Here is a 14,957-nt window from a genome sequence, read left to right on the forward strand (position 1 = left end):
GCTGATGCCTCCACCTAGTGGTCCTAAAAGGAGACATAGTGTGTATGTGTGTGTGTGTGTGTGTGTGTGTGTGTGTGTGAGTGACATTAACTAACATAACTATTTAACTACTCCCTCAACACTTAAAACCTTCAGTCCTTCACCCTCTATAGCAGTTACTCCCATTTCACTGGCAAATGCATAATTTGCATGACCTGACCTGATAACATCTGGGCACACACACACACACACACACACACACACACACACACACACACACACACACACATACACAGTGATTTTGAGTGAAGTTGTTTTATGTTGTTTGAGTGTTTCAGCATTGTGTGAGTGTTGTCCTGCACACACACACACACACACACACACACACACACACACACACACACACACACACACACACACACACACACACACACACACACACACACACACACACACACACACACACACACACACACACAGTGCTGTTATCATTTTGAGTGAAGTTGTTTTATGTTGTTTGAGTGTTGTCCTGCTCCCCTGTAAGGTCAGGCAGTTTGAATAGTGAGCAGAGGTGGAAATGACTTGCGCCACCCGTTACCAAGCAACCACATGTTAGCCTGGAAACTAATCTTCCTAAAGAGCAAATGTGAAAAACAGACTCCTGCCACCCAAACTCAGACAGACGGTGTGTGTGTGTGAGAGAAAGAGAGAGAGAGACAGAGAGAGCGAGGTAGGCCTAAAGCTCAGGGTTTCTCTTATCTCCTTTCTATCTCATATAAGGGCCAATCAAAAGCATGGAACACAACCTATTTGACAATCAGGAACTCCCAGGGTGTTTGCATGTTTAATTTGCGACACATTTGACTGTCTGTTAAAAGCACACGCCCCTCAGGCAGCAATAACACCTACTAATGTGCACACACACCCCAGGCAGCAAGTCACCACGCAAGCTCCACCAAGACCCTCTTGACCTGTGTGTGTGTGTCATTATAGGCCTATTATTCATCTTCATTTAAATACATTTTATTAGACTTTATTAAACGTAGTTCGTGGTCAGACACTTGGTCATGTTGGAGAGCTCTCCGCTGTGTCCGCCAGGCCGTTAATGTTTAACCGATTCCTCCATCAGACGACCCTACTATTACCGTGCCATTTCACCCACACTGTGGAAGGGACTCGGATCTCCGTGGTAGCATACGTCCCCGGTCCTAGTCTCTCTGCCCACGAGAGAAAATTCAATGTCAATATTTACTAAATAATGAACAGGCACGCAACGGCCATTAGAACTCCGCTTCCATGCAGATAGTGCCCACCTGCTCAACACAAAGAAAGTAGTAAACGTAATTTCATAGTTTTTCTTTATATGTCTATGCAACAGCTATACAGGCCTCTATGCCTGTGTTGGTAGCCTATCTGATCAAAACTGGGCTCTGATCCAATTACTTGTCCCTACGGGAATATTGTAGACCCAGCTAATCTCAAATGAGTGGTCGATGGATTACATGCTTATAGCGCCTTTTCAAATTATATTCACATTTATTTGCACTTCATCCCTTTCCCCGTCTGCTTTGTTTTTTGTTGTTGCTTTGTTTTCACGCAGTAATCCTGCACCTGCTTAACGCGAGCCGAACGAACAAAACGTCATCTTCATCATGTATTGTGCGCGTGGCTCAGCGTGAGGCAGGTGCAGATCTCTCTCCATTTGGAATGGTGCTCACCTTCTCGAGAGGGAAACATTTTGTCAAACAGACAGAATAGACTCCATGGGAAAGTCCAGAGACGGAGTAAGGAAGTTGTCATTGGTGATGCACCGGTAGCCTAAAATAAATCAAATCAAGTTGAGTTGATGCTGACCAAAAGCGGTTTATTCGATGCTTCAGATGATTTTATTTCACATAAAGGTATTTCATAAAGCAGATTGTGAAAAGAAAACTTTTGGGCAACATATATAGCCTATCCAATAAGACTCACTTGCCTGCATTGAAGGTGCACAGCTGGCGATGAAGATGCCTTGTTGGTCAGAACAGACAGAGCCGTGATGTCCTCTCTCTCATGGGTGGGTATAGCCTTCAGACCCTGCTCGAGCCAGTGTCCTGGATTTATAGGTGGTGTAACACCGAGAACCTGAGAAGGGTTGGGGGTTTGACTCTTCCCGGATACACCTGCTGCAGGACTATACGAACCCTAGACGCTGATCTAAGGTCAGTTTTTGGTTGAGGTTAGGATTTTGGGGGAGGGTAAACTGAACCTAGATCTGTGCCTACGGCAACTTCTAAACTAATTTCTACATGGGCAACACACTCCCTCGCGATGGAATTGGCCAGGATCCGAGAAGGGCGGGGCGAGAGGAGGAGGGTTGTTCTACTCCATGTTAGGGGTTCCGGTCCTGTCTTAAGAGCTTCGTATACAAACGTCACTTTTTCATGGTACACCTTTTGTCAAATTTGCCGTCAAAAGTAGATTGTTTTTGGGGGTTATTTAAGCTAACCCTTTCCCTTAACCTAATTATCCTAACTTTGCCTGCTGCGTTACTTCCTAACCTGCTGCGTAAATTCTCGTAAACCTGCTACAAAAGTCAATTTTGACAAAAGCTCTGTCCCTTCTAGACAAAAGCCTTTTTTCATACCGTCGTAGGCAGTTGCTCTTTAACGGATAGAGCTGATAAGGTTGGTCGGTTGGAAACAGAGGGAAGAGGATGGAAACATGTTGAACTTACTATATGCCTCAGGGAGGTGTGTGTGTGTGTGTGTGTGTGTGTGTGTGTGTGTGTGTGTGTGTGTGTGTGTGTGAGAGAGAGAGAGCTAGATGGATAGATATAACCCCCTACATCATTGTAATCATTATGTCATCTATTTCCATGAGGTTTATGAATTAATCGTTGGAAGGAAGCGTTTCAAAGGTATTTGAATATAGCAGGCCGAGTTGATGCTGACCAAAAGCTGTTTATTCGATGCTTCAGATGATTTTATTTCGCATAAAGGTATTTCATAAAGCAGATTGTGAAAAGAAAACTTTTGGGCAACATATATAGCCTATCCAATAAGACTGACTTGCCTGCATTGAAGGTGCACAGCTGGCGATGAAGATGCCTTGTTGGTCAGAACAGACAGAGCCGTGATGTCCTCTCTCTCATGGGTGGGTATAGCCTTCAGACCCTGCTCGAGCCAGTGTCCTGGATTTATAGGTGGTGTAACACCGAGAACCTGAGAAGGGTTGGGGGTTTGACTCTTCCCGGATACACCTGCTGCAGGACTATACGAACCCTAGACGCTGATCTAAGGTCAGTTTTTGATTGAGGTTAGGATTTGGGGGAGGGTAAACTGAACCTAGATCTGTGCCTACGGGCAACTTCTAAACTTCTAAACTGTCATGCACTCCCCTATGAATGCTGGGAATGCACTTTATGGGCTCCCGAGTGGCGCAACGGTCTAAGGCACTGCATCTCAGTGCAAGAGGCGTCACTACAGTCCCTGGTTTGAATCCAGGCTGTATGACATCCGGCCATGATTGGGAGTCCCATAGGGCGGCGCAGAATTGGCCCGGTATCGTCCGGGTTTGGCTGGAGTAGGCCGTCATTGTAAATAAGAATTTGTTCTTAAATGACTTGCCTAGTTAAATAAAGGTTAAACGAAAAATGTTGTGCCCAGCAGAAATAAATGGTAAATAATGTATTGTCATTTTGGAGTCACTTTTATTGTAAATAAGAATGGAATATGTTTCTGAACACTTCTACATGATGCTACCACGATTATGGATAATCATGAATGAATCGTGAAAATGCTAACCTCGTCTGTTGTTGGTAATGGTGAGAGGTTAGTATGTTTTGGGGGAATAATCTTTGTGCAGCTGTAACTTTCTCACTTATTATTCACGATTATCCGTAATCATGGTAGCATCCACATTAATGTAGAATTGTTTAGAAGCATATTCTATTCTTATTTACAATAAAGAATGACACAATACATTATGTACCGTTCATTTCTACTGGACACAACATAATCCGAAACGCAAATGCATCCAAATGTCGAGTCACAAGCATGATGTAGTAATTGCATGTGTAACTGCTGTCATATAGAGGGGACCAAAGCGCAGCGTGTTGAGTTTTTATGATATTTATTAACTCAACAACACTAAAGACAAAACAACAAATGGAAACCGACCAACTTACAGTTCTGTCAGGTACAGAGACTAAACAGAATGCAACTGCCCACAAACACGGGTGGAAAAAACCCTACTTAAATATGATCTCCAATTAGAGGCAACGAGGACCAGCTGCCTCCAATTGGAGATCAACCCAAAAAAAACCAACATAGAAATAGAAACCTAGAATTAAACATAGAAATAGAAAACATAGAAACCCACCCAAAAACACCCCCTGTCACGCCCTGACCTACTATACTATAGAAAATGACATCTTACAAGGGTCAGGACGTGACAGCATGCTAGGAATATGAGAACAAATACTAACCTTTTGATTCTATTTAATAAAGTATAAGTTAAATGTGTCCAAATACTTAGGACACCTTCAAATGGGGAGACTAGATACATTATTTTTTTATTTTTTTATTTAACCTTTATTTATCTAGGCAAGTCAGTTAAGAACAATTTCTTATTTACAATGACGGTGTCACGTCCTGACCATAGTAAGATGTTATTTTCTATGGTAGAGTAGGTTAGGGCGTGACAGGGTGTGTTTTGTGTTTTTCTATGTTTTGTATTGCTATGTTTAAGTTCTAGTTTTTTATTTCTATGTTGTTGTTTTTTGGGATGATCTTCAATTAGAGGCAGCTGGTCCTCGTTGTCTCTAATTGGAGATCATACTTAAGTAGGGTTTTTTTCCACCTGTGTTTGTGGGTAGTTGTCTTCTGTTTAGTTTTCTGTACCTGACAGAACTGTGCGCGATCGGTTTCCCTTTGTTATTTTTCTTTAGTGTTCTGAGTTAAAATAAATATTCATCATGAGCACTCAACATGCTGCACTTTGGTCCGCGTGCCCGGGAGGTGATGGATTCCTGGTCTCTGGAGGAGTGGCGAGAGAGGATAGACTGGACTTGGGGGCAAGTATTGGACAGATACAGAAGCCTGCCGGGGAAGGACGAGAGGCAGCCCCAAAAACATTTTTTGGGAGGGCACACGGGTAGATTGGCGGAATCAGGGGTGAGACCTGAGCCAACTCCCCATGCTTATCGTGGTGAGCATGTGCCTGCTCCTCGCACTCTCCCTCCAGTGCGCCTCCACAGCCCAGTACGTCCTGTGCCTGCTCCACGTACCAGGCTGTCAGTACGTCTCCTCAGTCCGGTGAGACCTGTTCCAGCTCCACGAAAGAAGCCTCCAATAATGATCCATGGTCCGAAGCCTGTAGTGATGATCCATGGCACGAAGCCTGTAGAGATGATCCATGGCCCGGAGTCTGTAGGGATAATCCATGGCAAGAAGCCTGTAGGGATGATTCATGGCACGGAGCCTGCAGTGATGATCCATGGCATGGAGCCTGTAGCGACGGCCCCCAGCCCGGGAACCTCCTGAGGCGGCCTGCAGCCCGGGAACCTCCGCCGATGATCTACAGTCCGGTTCATCCTCCGACGAGCCACGGTCCGGTGGTACTGAAGCAGAGGGATCAGCGGGGGTTACGCCCCGGAGCCGCCTCCTTTGCTGGAGGATCCGCTGGAGGATAAGTTTATGTGGACGGCACTAGAGCCGCCATAGATAGGAGTTACCCACCCTACCCTACCCTCCCTTTAGTTTTTTTGGGGGGGGGTTTGTTGTGTTTAGGTGCGGTCGGAGTCCGCACCTTTGGAGGGGGGGGGGGGGGGGGGTACTGTCACGTCCTGACCATAGTAAGATGTTATTTTCTATGGTAGAGTAGGTCAGGGCGTGACAGGGGGTGTTTTGTGTTTTTCAATGTTTTGTATTTCTATGTTTAAGTTCTAGTTTTCTATTTCTATGTTTTTTGGGGGATGATCTCCAATTAGAGGCAGCTGGTCCTCGTTGTCTCTAATTGGAGATCATACTTAAGTAGGGTTTTTTTCCACCTGTAGTTGTTTTCTGTACCCTTTGTTATGTTTCTTTAGTGTTAATCAGTGATTACCTCTAAGAAGGAAGGAAGGGTGCATCTGTAAGTATTGGTACAGAGCCTGACTTTATTTAGTGGACTCTAGCTCCCCCATGTGGTGGTCAGAACTTAGGTCTCATATTCATTAGGTGTCCCAGTGTATGAGTACTGATCTAGGATCAGTTTGACTTTTTAAATTATAATGAATGGACCAGCATTTAACCTGAGAGGCTTCATGAATACCAGCCCAGGTCTTACTACTATGGCCCCGTCCAGAAACAACCCCTAGGCCCTACCCTCTATGGCCCCGTCCAGAAACAACCCCTAGGCCCTATCCCTCTATGGCCCGTCCAGAAACAACCCCTAGGCCCTACCCTCTATGGCCCCGTCCAGAAACAACCCCTAGGCCCTACCCTCTATGGCCCCGTCCAGAAACAACCCCTAGGCCCTACCCTCTATGGCCCCGTCCAGAAACAACCCCTAGGCCCTACCCTCTATGGCCCCGTCCAGAAACAACCCCTAGGCCCTACCCTCTATGGCCCCGTCCAGAAACAACCCCTAGGCCCTACCCTCTATGGCCCCGTCCAGAAACAACCCCTAGGCCCTACCCTCTATGGCCCCGTCCAGAAACAACCTCTAGGCCCTACCCTCTATGGCCCCGTCCAGAAACAACCCCTAGGCCCTACCCTCTATGGCCCCGTCCAGAAACAACCCCTAGGCCCTACCCTCTATGGCCCCGTCCAGAAACAACCCCTAGGCCCTACCCTCTATGGCCCCGTCCAGAAACAACCTCTAGGCCCTACCCTCTATGGCCCCGTCCAGAAACAACCTCTAGGCCCTACCCTCTATGGCCCCGTCCAGAAACAACCCCTAGGCCCTACCCTCTATGGCCCCGTCCAGAAACAACCTCTAGGCCCTACCCTCTATGGCCCCGTCCAGAAACAACCTCTAGGCCCTACCCTCTATGGCCCCGTCCAGAAACAACCCCTAGGCCCTACCCTCTATGGCCCCGTCCAGAAACAACCTCTAGGCCCTACCCTCTATGGCCCCGTCCAGAAACAACCCCTAGGCCCTACCCTCTATGGCCCCGTCCAGAAACAACCCCTAGGCCCTACCCTCTATGGCCCCGTCCAGAAACAACCCCTAGGCCCTACCCTCTATGGCCCCGTCCAGAAACAACCCCTAGGCCCTATCCCTCTATGGCCCGTCCAGAAACAACCCCTAGGCCCTACCCTCTATGGCCCCGTCCAGAAACAACCCCTAGGCCCTACCCTCTATGGCCCCGTCCAGAAACAACCCCTAGGCCCTACCCTCTATGGCCCCGTCCAGAAACAACCCCTAGGCCCTACCCTCTATGGAATGTTTTCCCACACAAGGGAAAAGATTCCATTATACCATAGCCTATGTGTGAACAGTATGTTTATGTCATATAATTGTAGTTTTTTTTTATTGACCACCTGCCCCAATGATCTGATGACTGGGATGAATGCAGGAGCAGATTTCAGGAGCAGGACATGACACCCTCATTTTGACTGATGGCTGATATAAGAGCATGTACGTGATAGGCCTATCTGGCTTATATGATTATGATGGTCATAATGCTTCATGACTGTGTCATAAAGTGTATTTTCTACAAGTGATTTAAAATATGATGAAAAAACCATGGCTGTAAAGAATTCATAACAACAACAACAACAAAGGATTTAAGAAACACATTTTCAAACGAAAGGAAACTTATTGGCAGGGAAAAACGTCATTTGAATAAATGTGGGTTTTGACACTTATGTAGGTGTTATAATCAGCCATAAAATAACACAACATATATCACAACATGTGTAAATATATGGGTCATGACAGTGTTATGACAAGTTATGTCAGTTGTGTCATAACGTGTTATGACAGTGGGTGTTAAGTAAAGTGTTACTGTTCCTTTTTATACCTGCATAGGTGCTGCTATCACCCCTATGGGTTAAACTACCTTATAAGGGTAGGATGATCTACTAACACCCATAAGGGCATGCTGGCATTAATACACACACACACACACACACACACACACACACACACACACACACACACACACACACACACACACACACACACACACACACACACACACACACACACACACACACACACACACACACACACACACACACACACAGTAAAGTGGTCATGTGTGCTAAAGGAGAAATTCTGTGGAATTCTGTGTGTGTTAATGTAAGAATTCTGTAGAATCCTGTCTGCATTAATGGAGTAATTATGTGGAATCCTGTCTGTATTAATGTAAGAATTCTGTAGAATCCTGTCTGTATTAATGTAGTAATTATGTAGAATCCTGTGTGTGTTAATGGAGGAAGTTCAGTGCATTCAGAAAGTATTCCTTTTTTAGCAAATCTATTCAAAATAAAAAAACAGAAATACCTATTTACATAAGTATTCAGACCCATTGCTATGAGACTCGAAATTGAGCTCAGGTGCATCCTGTTTCCATTGATCGTCCTTGAGATGTTTCTACAACTTGATTGGAGTCCACCTGTGGTAAATTCAATTGATTGGGCATGATTTGGAAAGGCACACACTTGTCTATATAATGTCCCACAGTTGACAGTGCACGTCAGAGCAAAAACCAAGCCATGAAGTCGAAAGGAATTGTCTGTAGAGCACAGAGACAGGATTCTGTCAAGGCACAGATCTGAGGAAGGGTACCAAAAAACTCTGAAGCATTAAAGGTCCCCAAGAACACAGTGGCCTCCATCATTCTTAAATGGAAGAAGTTTGGAACCACCAAGACTCTTCCTAGAGCTGGCCGCCCGGCCAAACTGAGCAATCGGGGGAGAAGGGCCTTGGTCAGGGAGGTGACCAAGAACCCGATGGTCACTCTGACAGAGCTCCAGAGTTCCTCTGCTGAGATGGGAGAACCTTCCAGAAGGACAACTATCTCTGCAGCACTCCACACACACTCCATCAGGCCTTTATGGTAGAGTGGCCAGATGGAAAACACTCTTCAGTGAAAGGCACATGACAGCCTGCTTGGAGTTTGCCAAAAGGCACCTAAAGGACTCTCAGACCCTGAGAAACAAGATTATTTGGTCTGATGAAACCACGAGGGAACTCTTTGGCCTGAATGCCAAGAGTCACGTCTGGAGGAAACCAGGCACCATCCCTATGGTGAATTATGATGGTGGCAGCATCATGTTGTGGGGATGTTTTTCAGCGGCAGGGACTGGGAGACTAGTCAGGATCGAGGCAAAGATGAACAGAGCAAAGTATAGAGAGATCCTTTATGAAAACCTGCTCCAAATCGCTCAGGACCTCAGACTGGGGCGAAGGTTCACCTTCCAACAGGACAATGACCCTAAGCACACAGCCAAGACAACACAGAAGTGGCTTCTGGAAAAGTCTCTGAATGTCATTGAGTGGCCCAGCCAGAACCCGGTTTTGAACCCGATCAAACGTCTCTGGAGAGACCTGAACATAGCTGTGGATGCTCCCCATCCAACCTGACAGAGCTTGAGAGGATCAGCAGAGAAGAATGGGAGAAACTCCCCAAATACAGGTGTGCCAAGAAGACTCAAGGCTGTAATCGCTGTCAAAGGTGCTTCAACAAAATACTGAGCAAAGGGTCTGAATACTTATGTAAATGTGATATCAGTTTTTCATTTATAATACATTTGCAAACATTTCTAAAAAGCTGTTTTTGCTATATGGAGTATTGTGTGTAGATGGATGAGAAAAAATATATTTAATCAATTTTAGAAGAAGGCTGTAAAGTAACAAAATGTGGAAAATGCGAAGGGGTCTGAATACTTTCTGAATACACTGTATGTAGAATCCTGTGTGTGTTAATGAGGGAGGAAGTATGTAGAATCCTGTGTGTGTTAATGGAGGAAGTATGTAGAATCCTGTGTGTGTTAATGAGGGAGGAAGTATGTAGAATCCTGTGTGTGTTAATGAGGGAGGACGTATGTAGAATCCTGTGTGTGTTAATGAGGGAGGACGTATGTAGAATCCTGTGTGTTAATGGAGGAAGTATGTAGAATCCTGTGTGTGTTAATGAGGGAGGAAGTATGTAGTATCCTGTGTGTTAATGAGGGAGGAAGTATGTAGAATCCTGTGTGTGTTAATGGAGGAAGTATGTAGAATCCTGTGTGTGTTAATGAGGGAGGAAGTATGTAGAATCCTGTGTGTGTTAATGAGGGAGGAAGTATGTAGAATCCTGTGTGTGTTAATGAGGGAGGACGTATGTAGAATCCTGTGTGTGTTAATGAGGGAGAAAGTATGTAGAATCCTGTGTGTGTTAATGAGGGAGGGAGTATGTAGAATCCTGTGTGTGTTAATGAGGGAGGAAGTATGTAGAATCCTGTGTGTGTTAATGGAGGAAGACTATAGTCAAACAGTGTACATTATACTGTATATGAAGAGACACAACAAGGTTCCTATAGAAAGGCCTTATCACGCTAGCTTAGCATATTCACGACCACCAAGCTAGCTACGGAGAACCACGTGATCACATTCAGTGCAGTACTCCTTTGAAATAAAGTGATTTTTGGACAAATGTGTCATTTTGTCACATGGTGAAGACATTCAGCTACTTAAGAAGCCAGCTAATGTATTTCCATTCTGAAACGTTTTCCACCCTCTCTGCCGTGGTCATCTGAGTTAATGTGCAAATAGCTATCCCCATTTCACTGGCAAAGAACCCATTTGTGTGACGTTTGACACTATGCATCGGTGTCTTCATAACGACAGACAGATACAGACAGACTACAGTATTAGTATCGACTACATACACATGTTCCATTTCAGAGATGAAAAATGGTCTTTATTACAAACCACCATTCAGAACTCATAGAGGTGAGATAGCAGCCATTTTGTATGTACACATCACTGTATAATAACCTGTATGGCTAAGAGGGGCTAGGTCCCAAATCACACCCTACTCCCCATATAGTGCACTCCTTCAGGCAAAAGTAGTGCACTACATGGGGAATATGATGTCTTTTGGGTTTTGCCCAGAGCCTGTATAACCTGTGTAGTATGAAGCTATAGGCAGCATTGCTGCCACTGCAGATACAAACCAGAGTTAGAAGTTACCCTCAGACACTGACCTAGGGTCAGTTTAGTGTTTCTCCTCATGGTTAAGGTCAAATTGGGGAGAGAATAACCTGATCCTAGATCTGTGCTGAAGGGCAACTTTTACCCTGAGCAGGGGAGAGTTGAAGGGTTAACTAGTTCAGCAGTTAGTTAAAACCTGAAAATCCAATATGGCGGCAAGGTTTCTGTCTAATATGAAGGAGTTGGACTGACGTGTTCCCCAGCTCCCTTTTGCCCTGTTAAATCATGTACATGTCTGTAAAATACTATTTACATATTTTCCAAAGAATGCATAATATTACGGTTCAAACTCTGGGTTACATTTAAAAGTATGAGGATGCACACTCTTGAGTCCTTCACACTGCCCAACAGCAGCTCTACAGGAACAGGAAACCACATCAAAGGGACACAGGAATTAAACAGGGATTGATCAGTGAAAAAACACAGAGAACACAGGGCTTTCTATTCAATACAAACAGAACCCAAAGGACCACCAACACACACCCACACACACACACACACACACACACACACACACACACACACACACACACACACACACACACGCACAAACCATACATGCAAGCACTCGTACACAAACGCACGCACATACACGCGCAGACACGCAAAACACACACACACACACACACACACATACAGACGTTAACGTGACAATACTTCTCTTCTCTCTGTTTTCTATTCAGGTGAAAAACAGAATATATTAATCATATAAGAACTATATATACTTCATAATGCGCTCAGAGCTCTATTTACGTGGTGAGACTTTCGCTTTCTTTTACACATATTAACAAACAGGAAATGATGTCACCTCACCGGGGTCATGGGTTGGGGTGGGTGGGTGAGGGTTCAGTCCATTTCTTTTGACCCCCTCGCCATGAAAGCAGAAACATCACGTGCTGACACTATGTTTTTTCACCGATATGTAAAAACAACCATTATTACAATGTCATTTCTTGCTTGTCTCCAGCAGATCTTGTTGGCCGATATATTTTACCTTTGACCCTCCACTTGAGTCTGGGTCCTTAATGAGGTGGGAGAGTCTCTGACAGCTGTTCTCAGTGTTGTTTTATTCTAGAATTCCAGAGTTCCGGAATAACTGAGGCAGAAGCCCTTAGTGATCCCATCAGTTTGGATGTTCCAAAGGCAACAGCCCTTAGTGACCTCATCAGTTGGGATGTTCCAAAGGCAGCAGCCTTTAGTGACATCATCAGTTTGTATGTTCCAAAGGCAGCAGCCCTTAGTGACCTCATCAGTTGGCAGCAGCCCATAGTGACCTCATCAGTTTGGGTGTTCCAAAGGCAGCAGCCCTTAGTGACATCCTCAGTATGGATGTTCCAAAGGCAGTAGCCCTTAGTGACCTCATCAGTTGCCAGCAGCCCTCAGTGAACTCATCAGTTGGGATGTTCCAAAGGCAGCAGCACATAGTGACCTCATCAGTTTGGATGTTTGAAGGCAGCAGCCCTTAGTGACCTCATCAGTTGGCAGCGGCCCTTAGTGGCCTCATCAGTTGGGATGTTCCATAGGCGGCAGCCATTAGTGACCTCATCAGTTGGCAGCGGCCCTTAGTGGCCTCATCAGTTGGGATGTTCCATAGGCGGCAGCCATTAGTGACCTCATCAGTTGGCAGCGGCCCTTAGTGGCCTCATCAGTTGGGATGTTCCATAGGCGGCAGCCATTAGTGACCTCATCAGTTGGGATGTTCCATAGGCATACTGTGTGTCCATTCACCTCAAATCCCTCTGTCTGGACCTGCAGCTCTCTGGCCTCTTTTCACCAGTGGGAGGAACTACAGTATTTGGTTACTAGTGTTTATGGTTGCTACCGGTTGTTGAGGATGTTTGCTACGTGTGTGTGATTGGTTTAACTGGGGCAGCTGACTGTATGTAACTGATGTAACTAGTTTAAACTATGTGGAACTATTTGGGACCAGTAACTAATAAGTTGACAGATGTGTGTGATATTGGTACTGGGTCTTACTGGCATCAGTGAAGTGTAACTGGGCCGTAACTGTTATGGGGAAGGCATCCTGTTTGTGTAACTGTTTATAACTGGTTCTGACTGGTTCTAAACTGGATCTGACTGGTTCTAACTGGTAGTTAGTGGTTGAACAGGACGCTGCGCGGCACCCAGCCCTCTGCAGGTGGAGACTCTGTGTTGGCCGGTCGGTAGACCAGACACTGGCCATGTTGGTTGGATGCCAGAATCTGGACCCGTTCCCCGCGAAGTACCGTGATCTCATCCTCACGCACCGCACTGAAGTCCTGGATCACCAGCACCAGCTTCCACACACACACACAACACACACACACACACACACACACACACACACACACACACACACACACACACACACACACACACACACACACACACACACACACAGGTATAAAACACTTGTTAAACACACTGCACAGACATAATGAGTCACCAAGGTGAGTATCTACATGTTGTTGATAGCCATGTGTAACATACACAGTATGAACCAGGTTACTATATGTACAGCATTACACTTATTTGATACTCAGTGTTCTCTTAGAGGAAACAATAAAGTTGATTTAATCTCATCTCACCTCGTCGTCCTGCGCCTCGCCGTCTGCCTGTGTATGTGTGTTGTGTCCGTTAGGGGTGGGGGGCACAGAGGGGGGTCGACCCGATGCTTTAGGGCCGAAGCCCGAGGGGGGTCGGGTGAGGAGGTTTGTCCCCCCACCCTCCTTCCTCTGGTACTCTATAGGAGACTGCAGAGCTGCACACACACACACACACACACACACACACACACACACACACACACACACACACACACACACACACACACACACACACTCTTTTACCACATAATTTCTCAGTAATCACCAGGTAAAGAATCGCTGAAAAAGGGCTGTGGTGTAGAGTGGGGTAACACTTAACCCCCTTATGCATGCATTCATAAAGCCTTTATAGCAGTTCCATAAGACATTCTAACATCAGTCATAGGCAGTCATAAAGTGGTCCTACAGTTTCTTACCAGACAGGAAGTTGCTCTGTGTGTTCAGTAGCTCAGTGATGTGTGAGACCCACAGCTGTTTGACAGAGGGGCTGGCTGCCTGCAGGGTGAAACGCTCTGCGGACCCCCGAGATGACAGAACAAACTTACAGGGGTCCCCCTCCACACACTCCTGCATGGCCAGGTAGCTCACCTACACACACACACACACACACACACACACACACACACACACACACACACACACACACACACACACACACACACACACACACACACACACACACAGTTAAACACAGAGAACAAACTCACACTTGCCCACACACACACACACACACACACACACACACACACACACACACACACACACTCACACCAACCCACCCCAAAACACACACTCTTCTTCCACTCACAGTCTCACACATGTTTCACACCTTGATGCTCTTCTTGTACTGATAGCCAGGTGGGGAGGACCCTTTACGGAGCAGCTCACTGAAGATGATGATTTGCTCAAAGAGGAAGACGCGTCTGTCTTTACTGCGGGAAAGAACTCCTCCGTCCTGCTCCCACACACAGAAGGTCTCCTGCTGCAGCAGCTTGCCCTGGCTCGTCAGCTTCCCCTGAGGAGGTTTATACAGCGCTATTACTGCTAAAGTCACCTCTATGACTGCTTATGTAGCCTTTATGACTGCTTATGTAGCCTCTATGATTTCTTATGTAGCCCCTGACTTCTTATGTAGCCTTTATGACTGCTTATGTAGCATCTATGAAATAGGGATGACCCCTATGCATGTCAATGTCATCCCTATGTCATCTCTGCATCCAT

The 14,957-nt window shown here is 45.8% G+C and overlaps 1 protein-coding gene across 1 annotated transcript in view; it reads right to left on the minus strand.

The window, feature by feature from the left end:
- Positions 1-10,805: 10,805 nt before the first annotated feature.
- The window catches only part of LOC106575692 (kalirin), a 130,626-nt gene continuing 126,474 nt past the window's right edge, over positions 10,806-14,957 (minus strand). The window contains exons 44-47 of the mRNA XM_082963607.1: positions 14,566-14,751; positions 14,153-14,324; positions 13,719-13,891; positions 10,806-13,427 (exon numbers count right to left, since the gene is read on the minus strand). Coding sequence (XP_082819733.1) covers positions 13,245-13,427; positions 13,719-13,891; positions 14,153-14,324; positions 14,566-14,751 — 714 coding nt within the window. The 3' untranslated portion in view covers positions 10,806-13,244. The remainder of the gene's footprint in view (positions 13,428-13,718; positions 13,892-14,152; positions 14,325-14,565; positions 14,752-14,957) is intronic.

This window comes from Salmo salar, chromosome 17 (genome assembly GCF_965601325.2).
Source record: "Salmo salar chromosome 17, fSalSal1, whole genome shotgun sequence".
Lineage (NCBI taxonomy): Eukaryota > Metazoa > Chordata > Actinopteri > Salmoniformes > Salmonidae > Salmo > Salmo salar.